The following is a 22,658-nucleotide window of genomic DNA, read 5'->3' on the forward strand; positions in this document are numbered from 1 at the left end:
ACTAACTATTCAAACCAGAGGTATTACATGGGCCAGCAGTCAATGCCCAGTTTCTGCTGTTTAATGTCTGCTTTTTGACTTTTCAGGGGAAAAAAAAAAGCTTATGATAGCACACATTCTCTGTATATAAAAGGATGCATTTAAAGATGAGTATTTCACCTTCAATGTGGCTGTTATTTCATGGATGGAAATGGAGAATTAATGATCTGTGGTGGACCTTTGTCCAGCAGAGCCCCCCTACCTGCCACAGATGAGAATAATTCCCCCAAGACATGATCTGCTTGGAGAGGAAGGTGGCCAATCTCTCAAAGGAGAAGGGCCTTGAGCCTGTTCCTCAATGGGCTTTCATTGGGTTTAATTTGCATAGGAATAGAGGTAAAGCTCATCAGTCATTGTCAAGCAGTAATGCTCAAACAATAGATAATATTCAAAGAACTGAGGGCTTATTCTGAGTCAGGGTCAGATAGCCAAAGGGCCATAGAACTTTGGGAAACAAACTCATTTTATGCTTGGATGCTTATCATTTAAATTGAGGGTATTCTTAGCAAAGCAGGTTCCATAGGATTTTATGCATTCTTTCTTAGGACTGATCACCCTGGGGAACTGCCCTTTCCAGCACAGGGCCACACCTACCTCCTACATTGTTTTAAGCTTAAATCAGGTGGGGGATGAGGGACGCCAAGAGATTAGGAGACTTTGTACAGGCAGGATGAGGATTCAGGCTATGACAAAGCTGAGGGGTCCATCACCCATTTTCTATAGTCCCCTAAGTCCTTCCCTGATGTTCCCTTCATGATCGTGCCTGTCTTAGGTCATCCATCCCTCCATTGAGGAATCTTAGGAGTCATTGGCTAACCAGTCATCCACCTGGGGCCAAACAGGGTGAAGTGAGAGGACCAGAGGTTGCACCCCTGCTGGGAGGGTAAGATTTGTTTCCTTAGTGGCTTCTGGTCTCAAGGTCTTTTTACTCAGCCTTAGTCATGGGGGGTTACAGCTTCTGAAACCAGGCAGGGCAGTTCCCAACAAAGATCTCAATGAGCTGATTCTAATTCCCAAGAGTATAAACTAGCTTTATTTTATTCCACAGAAGTTACAGTATCATGCAGAGATAGGCTTTTTGGACCATAGGAAAGTACCATTAGAAAAGACTTGGTGATGTCGCTAAACCCACGACTGCACTAGAAAATGTCATAATGGTTCAAGAATGTCTTTTTCAGTAGAAAGGATGATTCAGTATTGGTTCAACTGGCAAAACAAACAAGATAGGGACAATCTCAAAATATCAATATTAGGGTTATTGCCCTTTTCAGAGATATACTGGTCAGTTATTTATTGGGCTAGTTTCATCTCAACCTAGTTATGTTTCTTGATGTAGTTCTATCTAGGGAGAAATAATTGAACAAACAGAGGCATTGAAGGGTTATTGTTATCACCAGAATTCAATCTAATCAGCAAAACAAACTAATGAGCAAAATAGAACCAGAGACTTGGAAATAAAGAACACACTGACAGTGACCAGAGGGGAGGGGGAAGGGGGACAACAGGGGAAAGAAGAGGAAGGGGCAAGGAAAGGGACGGGAATAGAGGACTCAAGGGCACAGACAATCGGGGGTGGGGGTTAACTGTGGGGGGGATGGGTTGGGGTGAGCAATGGGGAAAAATGAGGGTCAACTGTAACTGAACAACAATTTTTAAAAATTCCCCCCAAAAAGAGAATTCATTGACTCTTGTTCTCACTTGTCATCACCTAGTCCTACACACTGGGCAAGGCAAAGGCTCTTACTCATAAAGACAAGCCCCTCCCTTGCGCCTGGAGGGGAAGGGTTCTACCATCCGACAAAAAAGCACAGAGGGTTTACAAAAGGCTTCTCGGGTTACTCTGAGACAACATAGTTGGACATTTTCTCTTTTCCAAATTGGAGAACTTCTGATTTAAAAATATCATAAAATCCTCTAGTTCATTTATTTTATAAATTTTGAAAAGAGCCTAAGACTCAAATTCAAATTTAGATTCTGCTGATGCATTTCAACAATAACTAGTTATTTTCTAATTTTTTGTCAGTGATAACTGCTTAGCTATTCATTTAGGTGAACCATAGAACCATAGTATCACTGAGATAGAAGGGAACATGGAGGTTGTCTAATCAAGCAGCACCTGCTTCAGTACCAAGAGCAAGACAGTTTGTCCCATAAGGTTAGATTTTAGAATGTTCCTTCTTGACCCACATAATGGAAAGATGCTCTGACTTTGATCAAATCTCAGTCTTTCTGAGCATGAGCATCTTCATTTATAAAATAGATGCATTGCTTCATGAGTTGTTTTAAAGACCAATGAGATATTATATGCTCTAAGCTGTAATAGTCACATAATTTAAGCATTATTTTAATCAACTTCCATCAGCCTACTAAGGAGCAAAACACTTTTCCCAGATGTAAGAATAACAATAATAATATAGGAATAATAATAGTAATAATAATAAAACTCACAGGGGCTGAGTTCTCATTAAGTGTGCTAAGAACTTTGTATGTATTATCCCATTAGAAGAAAACTGCAGCATGATGAAAATGTTCTGGAATTGAATAGTGGTGATGGTTGCTCAACCTTGTAAATATACTAAAACCACTGACACATACACTTTAAAAGGGCAAATTTTATGATATGTGAATTATACCTCAATTTAAAAAAAAAGAAAATTGCATGGGGCAGAGTCTTGGAAAATTGCAAATGCAGAGGTAGTCTGAAAAGTGTTGTGAAGGATATAATGAAGAGCAAGCCAGTCTTTTATAAATATGGTGGGAGAATTAAGGCAGGTGGATACAAACTGTGCCTACAAAGTATGTAAAGGTAAATTGTCAAGGCTTACAAAGTTTTACTAGACACTCTGAGGACCACGAGGTAAGTGTAAACCTCCAGGAGAGTAACATCACTGTCAGGATATAACTTCACAGAGTAGAAGGAGGTCTAGCATCCTGTGGAATGGGCATGTATGGCAGAAGGCACACTGTCTTAATGAAGGTTTTATGGGAAAATAAAAATACAATTTTCTTAGAATGTATTGGCACTAAATGTAATCTTCCTGGGATGGTATCACCCTAGATCTCATCCACTTCTTGTCCCCTGTGTGGTACTCTGAAATGTTCTTAGCCAAAAAGAAATATGTGCAGTAACCTTACCCTTGACTCAGCCTTCTGAGCATGCCTTGGTGTCAAGGTCTTTTCCTATAACAGACACAGCTGAAGCCATCTGTTTTTGATGACCCTCCAACTTAAGCTGCAGTACTGATACTCCTTAGCTATGTGATTTGGGGCACATTAGATAAACTCCTTGAGAAGATAGCAGTTATTTTTCAGGTTTGCCAGGAATTTCAAGGAGATACATTATGTGTACCTCAATGGGGCTGGCACCCCATAAGGACTCAGGTAAATAGGGACTAGAAAGATATTTGAGAGACAGAGGGAACCTATCTTCTGTGTCCCTGGGTGTCTTCTGTACCTCTGTCTGCTGACTGTGTTGCAGCCATTGAAATGATGGCTGGCTCGTGCCTCACAACTAAAGGCTCCCTGAGACCCCTCAGAACCCTTCTCACATCATTTGTCTTCCCATGGGGCAAAGGGTACACTATACATGTTTGCATTGTCCACACACTTAAACATAATGCAGAATGCATATTATATATTTGATTTTTATTTATTAGCTGAGTTAATTTTTAAATTATTCTGTAATGGGCAAAGTGGGAGGTAGGGTAGCAGTAGCTTTTGGGTTTTGAAATGGTGTTTTGTTTTTGTTTTGTTTTTTGAGCAGAGGTGCATTTCCAGTTCAATGCCAGGTTAAAACAACTAGACCGAAACCACTTGACATTATGGACCATCTGGAGTGATAAACACAATCTCTTTCAGCCAGTAGGACCTCTAAACCATTCATTTGGAAATGTGTTTGGTTGAATTAGCAATTATCTGAATTGGTGTGTTTGTCTAGAGATAAAAAATATCAAACAAACAGGTGGGTCTCTGTCACGCTTTGCGCTGTTACTCCAGCAACAGTGGCTGCAGGCCTCAGAGTCCCCCTAGAGCCTTAAAACCTCTGCTCCCTGGCGAGGCTTAGTCTTTGGAAGAGCAAAACAAAATGTTTGGCCTGACCTTGTGTTCAGCTGACAATGTGGAAGTGGAGCATGGGAGTTGTTCTGCATTCTGAAATGGGCACACGCCTCTCGTGCATTTGAAGACACTGTCAAGTTCTGTCCAAATTGGGCCCCTGGAGCATAGGACTGTATCATATTCTGTTTTATATGCACATAAATGAACATATGTCTGTGTCTATAACATACAAACATGTTGCTGGAAGTATGCCCAAGATAGTGGAATACCATTAAATCATAATCTTGGTTAAATTTCAAGTGAATGTGTGGTCGCAGATGAAATTAACCGGTGCATTAAACCAGGGCGCCACTTGCTAGAACTTTCAAGCTCCTTCCCAGTGTTGCCTTTCCTAGTGTTTCCTTTTAACTTGGCTTAATAACATAATCATTATTCAGAAATGAGCTTTTGTGAAAAAAATTAATAATTACCTTTGTCTCTATTTATTTAATGAATCCATGGAAAGACTTCATTAAATTATAAATGCCTTGCTACTGATTTTCTCATAATAGATTTTTGAAATTATGCTGTGAGCCAGTTATCCATTTCAAGGAAGATACAGTGCTGAAAGATCCGTACATGTCCAGCAATATTACTGCTGGTTTTGCTAATGCAATATTCATGAGAATTTGCTGGAGACAATCACATTTAATCCCGGAGAATACAAATTTGAAATGAATTCTTTTAAATTGTAATTATCCATTGGTAAGAAAGTTTAGTAAGTTTTATTTGTTTATATAATTGAAATTATTTTCTATTCTGTCAATATGGGAGGGATGTGTTTTGAGAATATTTATAATTTCTGAATGGAATGATAAATTTAGGTCCTAAATATTGATTAATATTAATATTTTGTGGTTTCCATGTATTTTTAATGTATTTATTTTGAGGGAAAATTGGTTCTGTGGCTATCATTTATGATTAAATTGTTTTTCAAGGTTATGATGTAATTTGGGTTGGGTAATAATCTCTGAATTAGGATGGAGTCTGTTGTTGTTTGAGCCTACTTTGGTGGTATTCATTTCTGTTCTGGGTGACTCTGGAGTTTGAATCTATGAGACATTAAAGATGTTGGAAGTTCAAGAGCAAGGCCAACATATCCAGGGAAAGATGAACATCATTTAAAAGTTAGAAGGTCTCCAAGTATTAGCGCCCCTCATTGTTTCTTAGTGTTGCAAGAAAGGCATTCCTGTGAAATCTGGATATTTCTGTACACTATAAAATAAGCATTTTACATTTTGTAATGTAGAAATAATTAGGGATAAGGTAAAGGAACATTTTTAGTTTTATACATTTTGTGCCTTTAGCATTATAATGCTTTCATTCACAGAACTTGACTCTCCTTAAGGATTAGAACTCTGATAAAAAATTGACTTACTAAAGCATTCCTATCAGAAAAGTGAGGAAACTTTAAGAATTTCTTTCTGTCAGTCTGGGATAAGAAACATGACTAGAATAGAAGAGATCCTAAAACAATGGGCAACTCTATTATTTTTCAACTCTGTGTTGAAAGATCTGATTCCTAGGATACAACAGGAGTTTAAACATGTTCTGTGGAATATCACTTTCTGACCCAGGGAAATCCAGAAAAAGCTTGAATACTACTTTAGTCAGTCTTGAATAGTAAAAATGTCACTGTTCACTTTTATTTTATTTTTTTTTGAAGATTTTATTTGTTTATTTTTAAACAGGGGGAGGGTGGGAGAAAGAGAGGGAAAGAAACATCAGTATGTGGTTGCCTCTCATGCGCCCCCTACTGGGGACCTGGCCTGCAACCCATCAGGTGCTCTAGACTGGGAATAGACCAGCGACCTGCTGGTTCACAGGCCGGCGCTCAATCCACTACGCCACACCAGCCAGGGCTCATCTGTTCACTTTCAGCTATGAGAAGTATTTTTTTAAATTGTTGACACTAGTACAGATGTTAAATCCATTACAACTGCTTGGGCTGATTTGGAGCCGCCACTTGCACTGGGTGAGGGGACAGCATTGTTTCTTCTCCTGTTCCCATGACGTTCATTTCTCTTCGCCCCCCCCCCCCGCCCCTGTATCCTTCAGGGATGAAACAGAAAGGCAAAAGGCAGAAATGACCTTACTTGGCTGTTACAATAGTAGCCATCTAGCTGGGCTTAGCCTATCCTCTAAACTGACTCTGAGGAGCACTCTTGAGGAAGCATGTTAGTGGGTTTTTTAATGCTCTTAACCACATCACTAGTGTTTCTTTACCTGCAGTTTCCTTGAGGCGGGTAAATGCTCCCCCTTCAGGTGGTCATTTAGGATTTTCAACTCACTCCCTAGGCACCCACTACTACAATTCCAGGTTGTTTTTGTTGAGCCATCTTCCCCACTCCCCACCCCTCACCCCAGTGGCTCTCTTGGACAGGACCCACCACAGTTCTGTGCTGGCTTTCTAACCCCCACTTCACTGGCAGTGCTCACCTGTCCCTGGTTCTGACAAACTCATCCACACGTGGCTGCTGGTGCAGTAATATCCCTTTGTCCTGACATCAGGTCATCATCCAGTCACAATCTTTCCCCTTGAAATTTCCCAGGCAAGAGTCAAATCCCACTTTAAGGGCTACCCTACCCACTGCCACCAAATTCCAGGAGATAAGAATCAAACTTTATTGTTTCACTGAAGTTCTTTTTCCCTGCACTTGAAATAAGGGAAAAGTAACCTTCCACCTTGGGTATACTCGCAAATCATATCACATCCCAATTCTCCCTGATAATCCTCTTCTAATTATAAATCTCCTCTTGGCCTTCCTTTTCTCTTTAATGCGTTGGAAATGGGTCCCAAATTTAAGGTCCCAAAGCAGTTTTCGGTGCTTTCCTTTTTAAGCCTGGTTTAGGCAACTTTATACCTTGTTTTGTAAAATGAAAGTAGCAATCTGATTTTTGACTTATCTCAACATTACAGCTGAAACTGAGCCAAAAAATAATTTATTTTAGCATCCTATTCCATCCAAATATAAGTTTCTTACTGTCCTCTATAAAATTATTTTAAGCACTCATTGATGCACATGGTATAACCTGCAAGGCACAGTGCAAAGTCCTGTATGTTCCTGCTCTGGCAAGAAAGATAAAACAGGCGGCAAAGAACATCTAGAGTTACCACATCTGCTAACCTCAGTAAGAATGAGCCAGCACTCCCAACATTCAGCCCAGGCAATGATGAGGAGCATAAAGCCTAGAGCCACCCTGCCTGGATTTGAATCACAGCTTTCCTCTTTCTAACAGTGTGACTTCAGCCAAGTTACTTAATCACTCTGTGCTTCAGTTTCCTCATCTGTCAAAGAAAGATAAACCAGTACCTTTCTGGTGGGGCTCTTATGATAAATACCAGAGTTAGTATCAGAGTTAGTACTTAAAACACTATAAAGGTGTTTGTTAAGATACCAACAAACCTCTTAAAGGAAGTTCTTAATTTTCCTGGGAAGTTATATTAGGTGTTAAAAAATATATATCACATTAAAAACTTATTGAAAATGAGCAATCGGGAATTCTGCCAGGATGAGGAGATAATGCATGTTCACACAAATAAGCTGTGCATTGGGGGGAGGCGGGGGGGAGTCTTCACAGGCCCTTGGATAAATTTTAAGTTTTATTGGAACCCCACTGTTTTTCATCACCTGACTGATCCTACAAAAACTGAAATGCCTTACCTTACAATGGCGTGTATTTTAAAGTAAGGATTATGAGAAATATGGTGGGAAATAAAAATAAGTCCGGGGCCAACAGTGAGCTGGAAGTCTAGGCAGCCAGTACAATTGCCCTATTTACTCGTACTGTGAGTTTCCTAATAACCTTAGTTTAAAAGGGAATATGGAAGAAAGGAAATATTTTAAGTCATATTGTCTGTCAAAACCTAAAACAAATCAAAATTTAAAAAATTAGAAAGCATACTAACTTATTATAGGAAAAAAATCTTTTACGGGAAATAAGAACCAGGAAAAAGAAAAACAGAAACCTACAGGACGTGTACATGAAGGGCACAGTGAGCACCGCCCCATACAACATCTCCAAACACCTCCCTTCAATTAAGGCAGTTTTAGACAAGATGTTCTTGTAATAACTTTCAGCGTAAGCTGATACCATGCTCTTGCCACTTAGTTCAATGATGAGAATCTGGCAAGAGGTCTAAAGGATGTGGTCCAAATGGTCAGGTTTTCAATGTTTTGAATATAAATTTCTACAGAAATGGATGGCATGTATATCCTTTAAAATCCCCTTCCACTTGTAGTTCCTCTCAACTGAGGTTTGATGAAAGGTGAACTACAGATAGTTTGAGGTTATGGATGTGGACGAGGGCAAATCCATGTGCTTGAAAAATCAACTGAGCTCATGATGAATGTGGACAGTCTTGTTAGGGAATGCTTCTCAGGAGCTGAGGGCACAAACACAAGTTTTTCTTTGCTGCTTTGTATCATGCAATTCTAAAGTTAACAGATTTTGTGCTTAGAATGATTTGTAATACTGCTTTGCATAATTCATAATTAACTGAATTCATAATTCAGTTAATTTTAGATAGCCATATCTTAGCCTAGATAGAAGCTAACAATGAGGGAACTGAATTCTAACACTAGTACCCATTCATTAAATTATGTGACCTTGAACAAGTCCCTGCAGCTTCCTGTGTCATGGTTTTATCATCTGTAAAATAAGAAATTGAATAAATTTCAGGCTCTTAGCACTGGATGATTTGCGTGTGTGTGAATAATGACTAAGAAACTACACTCATTAAATGCCTGTCTGTGTGCCCATACCCTTTAGAATGATTTTCTATATTGTGAGAATTTGTCAATTGTCTCTAAACAGATTTCATTGCTCTGATTTCACCAGTTATTAAAAGGGAGAATGTCAAGCCTCATTTTTCTAGTGAAATATAAAGAGTGGATTAAAGGAGCTGTGTTACGGGACATGAAAGGATGTCCCCTCACACAGGCAGCTGTGTACCTTGTCTGTGGCAACCTCTGGAAAGAAGGCAGCTCAATTCTCTTGAACGTGTGTCTTTTGGAATATCAATTATCCATAAAAGAGATGTTTCAGATGTACCCAAATGTCAAGAACCTTTCTTCTATGACATGAATTTGTCAGAAGTGAAAATGGAAGGAAAGCAGCTGTTGTCTGAAGCATGCTCTTGATCAATATCCTGTATGTAATTCTTAGTAAATGTTGACTAATCCGTACAACTTTATACAATGTTTTTCCCTCTTCCCTTCCAGCACCAAGGAAAAATTGGAGTTAAATTTAATGTTGGGACAGATGACATTGCCATCGAAGAGTCCAATGCAATCATTAACGATGGGAAATACCATGTAGTCCGTTTCACGAGGAGTGGTGGCAATGCCACATTACAGGTGGACAGCTGGCCAGTGATCGAGCGCTACCCTGCAGGTAAGCCAGTGAATGTGTATCCGGGGAAGATTTTATGAAAAGCAAAGTGGAAAACAAGCACTGTTTTGTGTTCGTTTCACCAAATTGTGGGTTTTCTAAGAAACCATCAAGTATTTATTGGACTTTAGAGTCGTGTCAATGTACTGCTGTCCTAAATTGTTCTTGATACAGTGTACCGATGGCATTTGATAGAGGAACTGGAAGGCACACGTTATCATTTGCAAACTTAGGACACCAGTGAAACCAGAAAAATGCACACATAAAAGGCACAACATGTCAAAGCTCTCTTTACTGGATCCTTGCATTCGAACAAGGGAAAGGCTTTGTCAAAAGTAACAGAGTTAAAATTTAAAGCTACGGGAGGGAATATTAAAACATTTTTTCCCTGAAAGAAAATAGAACCAGATGATTTCTGTGATGATGTTATGTAGCTGAAATTCATGAAAGATGTAGAGGGCCATGGGACACACAGGGAAATAGTAAAGGGACTGTTTATTGTACTGTAAATCAGCAGTTAGAAGAGCATGTAAGTAAATGAAGTTTGTTTTCACTGTCAAGTAACCATGGGGTTTCACGAGGATTCTGACACTAGTATTACTCATTTCAAGTCTATAAAATGCATGCAAAGGTATCATAGAAAAAATACAAGTGATGAACTTTGTGAGCACTGCATTATTGAAACAAAGGTAGTAGATTACACATTTAAACCAGTGTTACTTGTGGTTGTATATATTCTCAATTAAAATAATACCTTATCTTAAAGTAAAGTACAAATTAAAAGTATAAAGGTATTTTATTGCAATTATTATCCTCTGTACAATTTGGTGCAAAAGAGATTACTTAAAACAGTCTCATTTCTCTCTACTCCCCTATGAGATACAATGTTTTTGTACAGTAGAAGATTTATAACTCAGTATAGAGAAAGAGTATAAAAAGAGGTTTTCATTTTGCACAATAACAATAATTAACAAAATGTATCTATAAACTCCTACATTACAAGGATTTGTTTCTTGGAAGAAATAATTTGAGGAAATAACTAAATTGCTAAATCAAGATAAATTTTTCTTAGTACTGACTCACAATTATGGAATCAAATGCCTATGATGCCCATTTGGACCTTGCTGACATAAAATTTTACATCTCCCAGACTCATTTCAAATCTATTTCATAAACTTAGTGCTCTTCAAATATTTACTGAATTAGGTGTAACAAAAACTGCTCTATGACAAAATTTAGAAGCAAGAGCATTAATAATAACTGCCTGTTATAGTACTAGCAAATAGTAGGCACTCAATAAATATTTGCTGAATTAATATCCTGGGGAATTACCTCAATTTTACACTATAATTATGAGAATGTATACCTTCTGTTGTCATCTATAATGAGATGAAATGAAAAATCTGGAAGGAAAGTAATTTAAATCTTCATGCAGCATTACATAGCACCTGATAATCCCTTATTACATGTACTGAAATCCTGGTCAAAATGTATTTGTAAAAATACCTGTAGCCTGAGTGGAATTACAGAAAAGTCAATTGGTGAGTTTCCTAAAGTGCATGTGAATCACTACCTCTTTATTGAGAGGAAGTCGTTGCAGTGGACGCCATAAATGATATGAAGTAGGGTAAGGTCTAGGCCTTGTCCCTGGGATGCTGTCATCTGTGAGTTGGGCACCTGGACATGTAAAATGATACATTTTATTATTATTATTATAGGGTGGCAGTTGTCTCTTGTAGCCTGACTGTGTTTCACCAGTTTATGCTTTAAACTTATTTTAATTTAGTAACTTTTTTACTCTTTTCACACTTTCCAAACTGGGATCTTTAAGAATGCCATTCTAGAGAGTATTAATGATGACCTACGGGGTGAGAGAGGAAGACCCACTTTTGAGTTAGTTTGAGAAAGTCTAAATTAAGCTATGTTAAGAATGTCTATATTGGGGATTTATTATATTAATATTTATAATGCATCTTTAAAAGGGAAGTATGGTTTGCATTTTCTCAAGCACAGATAATCAGAGCTTAGTTTTCTAATGCATTAATGCATGTGGGTAAATATTTTATGTTTTTTGAAATTTCCATACCTCCCTATTTTATTAGAACTTATGTGATTAAATTTAACTGTGTGCCTACCAGATACTATGAATTAGGTGTAGTTCAAGGAAGTTATGGTCCCTGTCTTTTTGTGGCATGCTCATATACAATTTGAATACCAGTCATTCAAATCAGGCAGTATTAATTAAGTGGACAAACGTGTTTATTTTTTCTAGACTACTATTTGTTTAACATGCAATATCTTATTTTCCAATCAAAGGGATGCTCAATATAAAATACATTTTAAAATCAGAAGCTGGCAATTAACATCATAATAGGAAGCAAATCTACAGGAATAGACATTTATATGCAACTTTTTATACTTATTCCAAGATTCTTTTTAGTGCCCTTTTACCAAAAAAACCTTTAAATATTAACAAATCAAGAGTGAGCAAAGCTGCAGTTATTCTGGAGGGTGCATGCAAGGGTGACGTGCAATCTGCCCTCAAGAAAGCCAGAGAGCACCTGTGAGGAATTTGAATATACACATATATAAAGAGTTACTGATCAACATACAAAGAACTCATGGGAGTCACCATGGTTGTCATCGAGCATTTTATTAATCATCTGCTTTGGGTGCATGCCAGCATGATGCTGAGGTAGAAAATAAGCCATGAAAATTTCAAACACCCATTTCTCTTGGAGCTTCATCTGCAGCAACTCCATGAAGGTTGAACACAAATTTAAAACTATGTGTCATCCAGATTAAAGTTATTAGAACAAACTGATTGTATATGTATGAGTTCCACAGAAATGTCTAGTGTATCTCTTTTATATTGGTTTGTGGGATGACTATTTTTATTGAAAAAGTTTTTAGTATTATTATTCATTAGAAAAACAGTTGGACCGATGCCTTTACCAACAAATTCTATAATCAGAGAAGCGGAGACCAATAGACTATACTTGGTTCTTTTTAAAATGCCTGAACTGCAAAATATCAGTAGTATGGGTTGAAATTAGTAATTAATTGTCACACTTAACTTTCCATTATAGAGCTTTGTGGTAAGTGCTTTTATATGAAGCAGTTCATCTGGTAATGCCACTGTACCTTTAATGAAAAGCACCGAAAGCATTGACCAGTGGTGTTACCCTGTAATTGTCTGGAAGGCTTTCATAAAGAAACTAATTAGTAGAGACAGATTATGTGCTCTTTTGGAGTATATGAAATATTCCTATAACTCAACAATTTATATTTTAGAATAAATATTAAATTTTCTATGTAGCACACCCAGTTTCTGTTATTTTCTGTGTATGGAGCAAAGTATAGAAAGTATTTTGCAAACCATTTAACACTGAGAAAATCGTTTCTTGATGCTTATCAGTTAAAGCTCTCGAATATAATGCATCATTAATCTCTGATTTGTCCCTAATTACAGTGATATAACAAAATTTTCTCTCTCAACAAAAATTGACTATCTCTTCTCATAATGTTGGTCCACAAAGCCTGACACCATCTTATTTGCTCAGACTAAAGATTGCTCCATATAAATCACAGTCTTCTTTGAGAATAAACCTTTGAGTTTGTTTTTCTACTTCAGTGTACCAAAAAGATGTAATATATTTATGTAATATATTCAATATAAGGTCAAATATTCAGTTTTTCTGTCAAGCTAACATATCAAGCCAACAAATATTTACGGGATGTATACCATACTAAAGGAACATGCTAGGCTTACCATCTGGTTCAAGACATAAGTAAAAAATGTTCAAGATGCAAAATACATATGTGAGAAAATATAAGTTATATCATATTTGACTAAATATTTTTAAAGATTTTATTTATTTATTTTTAGAGAGAAAAAGGAGGGAGAGAGGGAAGGAAACATCAATGTGTGGTTGCCTCTCAGGCACCCCCTACTGGGGACCTGACCTACAACCCAAGGATGTGCTCTGACTGGAATTCAAACCAGCAACCCTTTGGTTCCCAGGCCAGCACTCAGTCCACTGAGCCACACCAGCCAGGGCTCGACTAAATTTTTAATGAGATATATAATAAAAGAGAAAATATATTGTAAGGATGAAGAGACCATTATGGTTTGCATGGTCTAGAAACTTGATTGGGATCTTGAAAGGCTAGATTTTTGCTTGGAGGAAAGCATGCATTCATTTTAATGGGAGTAGCAGGAAGAAATAGAGACAGAAAATATTTAGAAACCTGTTAAACAGTCCTGGTGTCAAAAAATAAAGGCTTAAAATAGAGTGCGAGAAAGTAAAGAGAATGACTGCAGAATATATTATAAGATCTGGCAAAGTAAATACAAGGGGAGTCATTCCTACTTTTTAATTTTATCTTTTTTTTCTTTTTTAACCATCAATTATTCAATGCTTGAATGCTGTGGTGTCACCAGACTGCCAGGTATCAGTGAAATGGAAATCTGCACTAGGAATGAATAGAGGTCAAGGACATGGTTTTTGCTTGCTGAAAGTTTAGTCTGAGAGACCAGAAGGACTCAGCAAACATACCAGTGTAAATAAACTGTGTTAACCTCAAGATGATAGTGCAGAATTTAACTGTTACTAGAGTGTAAAGAAAGGAGAAAATGGTGGTGTGGATTGGTATAACAAAGTATAGCCTAATATGTATGTAAAGATTTGAAAGAAACAGAAGAATAGCCCAAAAAGAGACTCCACAGAGATGCTGTAAATAATTTTGCATAATTATTTGATTTGTCTCAAGATCTTGGGGGTATTATCTCTAAATTTAGACTTTGGTTTCATCTTGAAAGGCTGGTAAAATATTTCAGGACTGGGGAAGGTCATATTGATGATTGTCATTTAAATTCTATATATACTTAGTTTAGATTAATTGATTTATTTTTAGTCAAGTCATCAACAGATTTATTGACGATCAGCTCTACCCTCTCTGTTATTTATTCAGAGTTTCCTGTTTGGTACTAAATGTGTTGGTTGGTTTGATGATTTTGGTGATTTAATTTATTTTAGCCTTTTTAAAATCTCTATGATATAATTGAGACAGATCTACCTCATTTATAATCATAACATTTAAAAAAGGCAAGGAACTTCAAAAATCTTCTATTTCAGCTCCTTCATTTTTCAAAAATAAAATAAAATAAAATGGAATCTTGGAGAGGCTAATTGATTTGATCAAGATCACTCTGTTAACTGGGGACTCTTGCCTTCTGTCTCTGTACACCTTCCTTTATTTTGTCTGGGAGACAGAACCAAAATGAAGAGAGAGCATTATATGCAGTATTCAACATAGCAAAGTATAGGCTTTATAACTACATGTTATGACTTACACAATTGGTCATAGCTGCAGTTTTTAGTCCATGTCACAGCCTACCCCTGCTGACCTACACAGACACCAATGCCTACAGAACTATCTAAGGAATGTTAAACATAATAACACATGGAATAAAAATAATTTTCTTATAAAAGCCATGCTTATATTGTTATTTTTAAATTTTTGAGTCAGTAATACTTCTTTTACTACTGAGAAGTAGTACATTGTACTACTTGTACTACTGTAAAATTGAATGATTTTTAATTTTTTTTTTACTGGTTTGAGAGAGAGAAAGCAAGAAATCAATTTGTTGTTTGACACTTACTTATGCATTCATTGGTTGATTCTTGTATGTGCCCTGACCAGGGATCAAACCCTGAACCTTGTTGTATTGGGTCAATGCTTGAACTAGCTGAGCTACCCAACCAGGGTGGCACTGACTGTGTTTTGACCTCATGTTAAAATTGTTATTTGCTGCCTGGCTTATTGGCTGGCTTTCACTGACTGTCAGTGAAAGACAAATACTATATGATCTCACGTATAAGGGGAATCTAATTGACAAAATAGGCTGATAAGCAAAATAGAACCAGAAGCATAGAAACATGGAACAGACTGACAACAACCAGAGGGGACGAGAATCATGGTGGAAAAATCGGGAAGGGACTAGTCAACGAACATGTATGAATGACCCATGGATGTGGACAGCAGGGTGAGGATTGACTGAGGGAGCAGGGGGAGACCTGGGTGGGCAGAGGAGGACAAAGGGTAAAAAATTGGGACAACTGGAATAGAACAAAAATAAAAACATTTAAAAAACTAAATAGATAGGAAAAATTATTTGCAAATTAAGTAAACCATTATGAATCATTACTATTTTATTGTTTCTATAACACTCAACCTTCAGATTGGCACTATTCCCAATGTTACAAATTTATTCATGTATATTTATTTCTGAGGGACATTACATGAAATTTAGTTGATTTCAGTAGCCAGAACAGGAGTGACTCATTAGAGGATTCAGTTGTTAAAATCCTTAAGACTTACTCAGGAGAAAAACTAAATCTAAGTAGAAGACTTTTCTTCTTGGTTGAATGTCTTGGTTGAATGTATAGCTACAGGAAATGTTTGACTGAATCTTGTTTTCGTCCTACAAAAGTAAGACATTGAAAAAATAACTCTGTGCAGAAACTGATAGACCTCACAGAAAATTTAAATCTTTTTTTTCAAAAAACTAAATTATCAAGTTTTAGTAGAGCCCAACAAAAGGCATGATAGTCAATATTTGGTACATTGTAAGGTAGTTAATAAATAATTGATGAATAAATCCAGCTTCGTCATTCAAATTCTATTTTAAAACATTGTTTGTTGCTGGTGGTTTTAGCCAAAATGTACTTATATGCATGGTTGAAAATATAAATATTTGGTTTCTCTTTGACATATTTAAATGTTTACTAATCCAAATTTTCCAAAGTAAAGCTTACATACTATGAGAAATCTGAAGCCTCAAATAGTGTAACTACATTATATAGAACTAGTGGCTATAACTCTGACAGTTCTATTGTTAATTATGTTCTTTCATGGTGTTCAGTTTTTCTGGGACTTTGGGGGCTTTTCTTAATTATGAAACATAATGAACTTTTTATTGAGTAGTATATTAAATATATCTGCCCAAGTAGTTAGCTTCAGAGAAGTTGTATCCAAGGAGATGGAAAGATATGATATATTCTCAGACTTCTCACTCATTCTTATGTATTTTAAATAACATGGATTTTTAATTCTTAATATCAAAGAATTCTTACCATTACTATAAGGCAACCATACTACAATTTTTAATTTCCTAGCAAGACAGCAAGCACTGCCCTTATGGTTTGGTGGGCTTTCGTATCTCTTAGACTGCACAGGCTAAAGGCTACAAAATATAGATAACATAGATATTTTTGAAAAGATTATTTTTCACAGTACAACAAAAGTAGAGGAAATTATATCAACAAGGCTGAAGGGTACTTAAATCAAAGTCTTGTGGACTGAATGTAAATTGTCTTTTTTGTTTCATTCCTGTCATATATATGGGGCTGTTTTCAATGTTCCATCCCAGGAATCCTGTCAGTTAGACCTATCAGTGACTTCATAGAGTTATCTTGTGCTGGAGGCTAGCACACCTGCTTCCCATCAGTATTCTACCCTGTATCATTTGAGCCAGATTCTTAGAAGGCAAAATTAATAATTATATGTAAGATAATTCTAATAGCTCAAAATCAACCCTTAGCAGAAAATAGAAATTTCCTTCTATTTTCAGAACAAGAACCTTCTTTACCCTAAAAATATATGTGTTATTAAATGCTTATTGCTGACAACAGAAATAATTTTAAAAAATAGTTTCTTTGGGTATGTGGTCTGTATCTGTCATTTGGATACCATTGTAAACAATACAAAGACTTGTAATTCAAAGTTCTTGTGTGGCTATTTCTCCCAGTGTGTTTTGCTTCTCACTTAAGTCAATCTAGTTGCAACTGAGTTAACTGAAAGGGGTGACTTTATAACTCCATCAGAAACCTAGAACCCAATAAATTAAGAGGCCAACCTATGAGTTCTCTATGTATTGGAGGCTAAACTTAATTGAAAAGCCCATTGAAATATAATATAATTCAATTAAATGTATTTTGAAACACTGAACAAATAAAAAAATGTGTTATTTCAAAAGTATAATTTATGAACAAGCTCTAGTTGTCTTCACCTTTGAGGCTGAAATTTTAAAAAAATATGCTTTTTTTTTACCAGTGTTCCTTTTCTCTTTTTTTTTGCTATGTCAGTTTCTCAGATTTTATCACTTAGACATCAGCAAATCAAATTAAACTAAGAAACATATGTTGACTCACTATCTTCAAGATATTTTGCTATTATATTTCCTGTCATATATGAATAGCACCCCCCTTCATGATTTCCAGAATATCCTGTCCCTTTACATTTTAGTTTCGTAATATTGTTTCCAATGTACAACTTGTCTGTGACTTAAATTCTTATAATAAAGAAACGTGTTGATCCCTCTCCTTAAAAATATTCATTTTAAACAAAGAATAATACTATCATAATTTTAAGAAAGAACAGTCAAATACATTGACTAATTGGTTTTCAGGACTTTTCTTTGAAGATATTGATAATCAGGTTAATGAATCTATCTATACTTTACAGACAATCAATTTCTCATCTAAGATACAAAACCTCAGTTGCCACTACAAATGCCAAGTGTATAGGATTTAGTAGGTGAAGTGGAAAGGATTTTAAGTAATAATTAAAGATTAAAGATCAGAAAGATTATATTTTAAAGGGTGTTAGGCTTTCAAGAAACATCCCATGACTTTTGCAAGTGTTTAGTTGATTTTGATGGGCTTATAGTTTTGTAACAATGCTCTTATTGTTTATTTGTTATCCAAGGGTGTGTGTCTTGTGCCATGTAATTTATAATTACGTGAGTTTGATGGGAGATAAATCATGTTCTCAACTCGAATATGAGACTTCCTCTGAATACTCTCTCAAACACTCTGACCCCTTATTTTCTCAAGAGATTTGTATTACATTGCCCAGAAAATTTTATATATATTTCATGGTAATACAGATAATCAGCACTTTTGTACATGATTAAGCAGTTTTTAAAATTCTGCTATGAAAGAAAAACCCTCTTAGCTTTTAAAGTTGGCATTTGAAACTATGAACAAAGCTCACACTTTTTATACTATTTCCTTTTGTCCATTGTCTACCTACTTTTCTTATCTTGCAAGCTCAGGAATAAGCTGGTACTAAATGGCACTTTATGTCTAGTAAACAATGACTGTGTTCAAGAGGTAGCAGAATAGCAAAAAAGTTGAAATTTCACAAACTGATATTGAAGCCCTACATGAATTACAAGCATTACATGACTATTTTGAGTTTTAGACATTAATTAGATAAATTTTTCTTAACTTCCTTTGAATCTTTGCCTCTTTAAGAATCTACTAAAGCAGGACATCTTATATTTAAAAAAATACATGTATATCTCTATGTATACTCAAACTTATGTATATAGCTTTTTAAGGAGCTGTGCCTCAACATTCTTATGACCCATTTACTAAGAATTCAGAGCCTCTGATCTTAAGGATGTTGAGATTTTATTTAGTTTTTTTGTTTATTGATATTTGAAAGAGAGAGGAAGGGAAGAGAAAGACAGACAGAGAATTTGACTTGTTGTATCACTTATTTATGCATTCATTGGCTGATTCATGTATGTGCCCTGACTGGGAATCAAACCTGCAACCTTGGCATATGGGGAAGAGGAAGAGGCTTTAACCAACAGAGCTACTCAGCCAGGGCCAAGGATGTCGAGATTTTAGAGGCAAAAAGTCTATTTAATGAACATATGAAAAGGAACCTCCTCCTATCCAAATGAGGCATGCTTCCAATGTAATAAGATGCCCTTTACTTACTAATACCAATAATATTCTAACCACTAATGTAGCTGTCTAGATAGAGCCTCAGCTAGCTCAGGTAAAATTCTTTTGCTTTTATAGAATAAGTCCAACTTTTATACTTCCAATTTAAGACAGTTGTTTTCTCAAACATGATTATAAAAATGCCATCATATTTTGAATAAATAAATGTAATTTGAGCACTGGTACTATATTTGATGTAATTTCAGCACTGGTGCATTACATAACAAATATCCTTAAAACCAAAATGTATGGTTTCAGGGTATCATTAGAACAATCTATTGGTAAATCACCTGAGGATTGTGAAATCTGATGGCATAATAACAGTGTACAATATCTTTAAGACAAAAAATGACAAATGATTTGAAATCATTGGAAATTGTTACTTTTTATTATGAGCACAATTTAATAAGCTATTTTTATGTAGAGAGGAAAGTTTAGAACTCATGGAGGAGGAAAAATTCTCTTTCCCCTTACTAGATAATTTTTATCTTCTTTTTATTACTTTCTTAATAGTTATAGTTTATTCCCTTATATATGTACTTAACTCATTCCAGGTGAATACTGACAATCTATTTCTTCCTTTACACAAAAAAGAAATCTTTAACACCAAAACTGTTATAACTACTTGTTAATATAACAAGAATGGTTTGTGTGACATTGATATAACCTGGCAGGCAAGGAGAGTGGACTGGAATTTGCATGTGTGAACAATGATGACTTCACTGCACTAGTAAGTGGGAGTGGTAGACAATGCTGAGTGGGCATGCATACTGTGTGGTTGCCACAATCAAAGTGATTGAGTAAGTACAGCAATGAATCTTCATCAAATTTTGTGTTAAGCTTGAATATTCCTCCATGAAAACATTTCAGATGATTCAGAAGGCTTTGAGGGATGAGTACAGCCCAAATAAAAGTGATGAGTGTACCACAAATAAAAAATGTGGCACAAATGCTTTGAAGATGGTCAAGAATCTGTTGAAAGTGATCCATGATCTGGAAGGCCTGCAACAAGCAGAACACCTGAGAATGTTGAACATGTACGGGCTGCAATCAACAAAGATTGGTAACTGACAGTGCGAGACCTGGAAGCTCATCTGGGGATTCTAAAAACTACTGTGTGTGAGTTTTTGATCCAGGATCTTGGTATGAAACATGTTGTAGCAAAATTTGTTCTGTTGCTTCCACTGCCAGAGCAGAAGGAACATCATGCCTCGGTTGCTAATGACTTGATTCAAACCACTACTAATGGACCAGATTTCCCCAAGAAGGTCATAACCAGAGATGAACTGTGGTTCTATGGCTGTGATCCAGAAATGAAAGTCCAGCTGTCCCAAATGCAGTCCCCTGGTTCTCTATGTCCAAAGAAGGCATGGCAAAGTTGCAAAAAATCAAGACCACGTTAACTGTGTTTTTTGATTTGGGAAGGTGTTGTCCATCATGAGTACACCCTTCCAGGCCCAACAATTAATAGGGAGTACTACCTCAATGCTCTTCATCAGAGGAGATGTGATACATTGAAAATGGCGTTAGCTATGGGCAACTAGTGATTGGCAGCTTCACCAGGGAAATGTGCCAACACATGCATTACATCTTGTGCAATTTTTTGGTGAAACATCAAACAACTCAGGTGGCTTAGCCACCCTACAGCCCAGATTTGGTGCTGTGTGACTTTTGTTTTTTTTCCAAAACTAAAATCACCTTTGAAAGAGAAGAAATTCCAGACCATTGATGAGATTCAGGAAAATATGACAGGGCAGCTAATGGCGATTTCAACAAAAGATTTTGCAGAGCATTTTGAACAGTGGAAGAGATGCTGGGAGAACTGAGTAAGGTCCCAAGGTGCCTACCTTGAAGGGAATTGAGGTGTCATTGTCCTTTGTACAATGTTTCTTGTATCTTGTATCATGTTCAATAAATGTTTTTATTTTTCATATTGCATGGCTGGATGCTTTTTAGACAGAAAATATATACTCAAATTTCTGTATTGTGAGCTATCTTAAATATGACAAGCAAATACATTTTGAGCATTATCCAAAGTTCATAATTAAAAACAAATTATCTACAGCAAGCATTGAAAAACTGTTAGTATAAAAGGCCAGATAATAAATACTTTCAGCTTTGTGGTCTACATGCTCTCTGTCACAATTACTTAACTCCAACATTTTAGTTACAAAGCATCCATAGACAGTAAGTAAATAAATAGGCATGGCAATGTCCCCGTAAATCTTTATTGATGAAAGTAGGTAAGGGGACACATTTGACTCACAGGCCATAGTTTATTGCTCCTGATACAAAGGCATGACAGAAGGACACAGGAACTGAACTGAAAAAGCTCCTGCTGGCCAGAACCAGAAGAATGTGAGCAACAAAATAAATAGAGATAGCCTTGGATTATAACCCAAACAGTAAAATAAACATTGATGAGTACATAGTGATATTAATCAATACTCGGATAGATACAGGGGGATGATGGCCATGTGGAGGAGTAGGGAGAGTTCTTACAAAAAAATCCAGTGAACAAATGTGGAAGGATGACAGAAGTAGACATTCGGCATTGGAACTTCAAAGTAATAATTTTTGGAGGCACTAGGTGCACTAAAATTAGCAGGTAGAAGTTTGAGTCGAGACTAGTAATTTATGTTATCTAAAGGTATCTCCACCAAAGTGAAAACTTAAACTTTTTCAGAGAAACTCCAGAACATCTTAACTAAGTAATCAAGTTAAACAACACCAGCAATGAGAAAGACTGACTTCATGCGCCTGCTGATGTGATGCACTGAAAAGGTCACTTCATTTCTTTTATATTCTTGGCATTCTCCACCAAAATCCAATGACCTCAATCTAATTAGGAAAAATACAATGTGGGAATCTGGATTAGATCCTGGGAGAGAAAGGGGATATTAGTTAAAACTGGTAAAACATAATAGTGTGTACTGTAGTTAGCAGTATAGTACCAATGTCAATTTTTGGTTTTGATGATTGTCTAATAGTTATTTAAGATGTTAACAGTGGGGGAAGATGGATGAAAGGCATGTGGAACTCTCATTATCATCTTTTATAATTTTTTGTAAGTTAATTTTTTAATTAAAAAATTTAAATTATTTTATATAAAAATATCTTCTACTCAATTCTATATGATATTATTTCAGAAAAAATGTTTTAAACAATAATTTTTTTATTTTTGGAGACCTGATAAGTTAGGTATAATTGTGAATAAATTATGTATTAACATGTTCACATGGTCATTAGAAAAGTACACTTATTCTTAAGGACTACAAACATAGAGTCTGTAACAATTCAAAGGTGTAGCCTAATCTAATATTTTAG

The 22,658-nt window shown here is 36.1% G+C and overlaps 1 protein-coding gene across 18 annotated transcripts in view; it reads left to right on the plus strand.

Annotated features, from left to right (window-relative positions):
• NRXN1 (neurexin 1) overlaps window positions 1-22,658 on the plus strand; it is a 1,079,628-nt gene that overhangs the window by 907,526 nt on the left and 149,444 nt on the right. For all 18 annotated transcript variants that reach the window (XM_045827411.1, XM_045827414.1, XM_045827421.1 and 15 more), the window contains one exon: window positions 9,360-9,531. In XM_045827411.1, the coding sequence (XP_045683367.1) occupies window positions 9,360-9,531 (172 nt within the window). The remainder of the gene's footprint in view (window positions 1-9,359; window positions 9,532-22,658) is intronic.

Source organism: Phyllostomus hastatus, unplaced genomic scaffold (assembly GCF_019186645.2).
Source record: "Phyllostomus hastatus isolate PE091 unplaced genomic scaffold, TTU_PhHast_1.1 phas_scaffold_78, whole genome shotgun sequence".
NCBI lineage: Eukaryota > Metazoa > Chordata > Mammalia > Chiroptera > Phyllostomidae > Phyllostomus > Phyllostomus hastatus.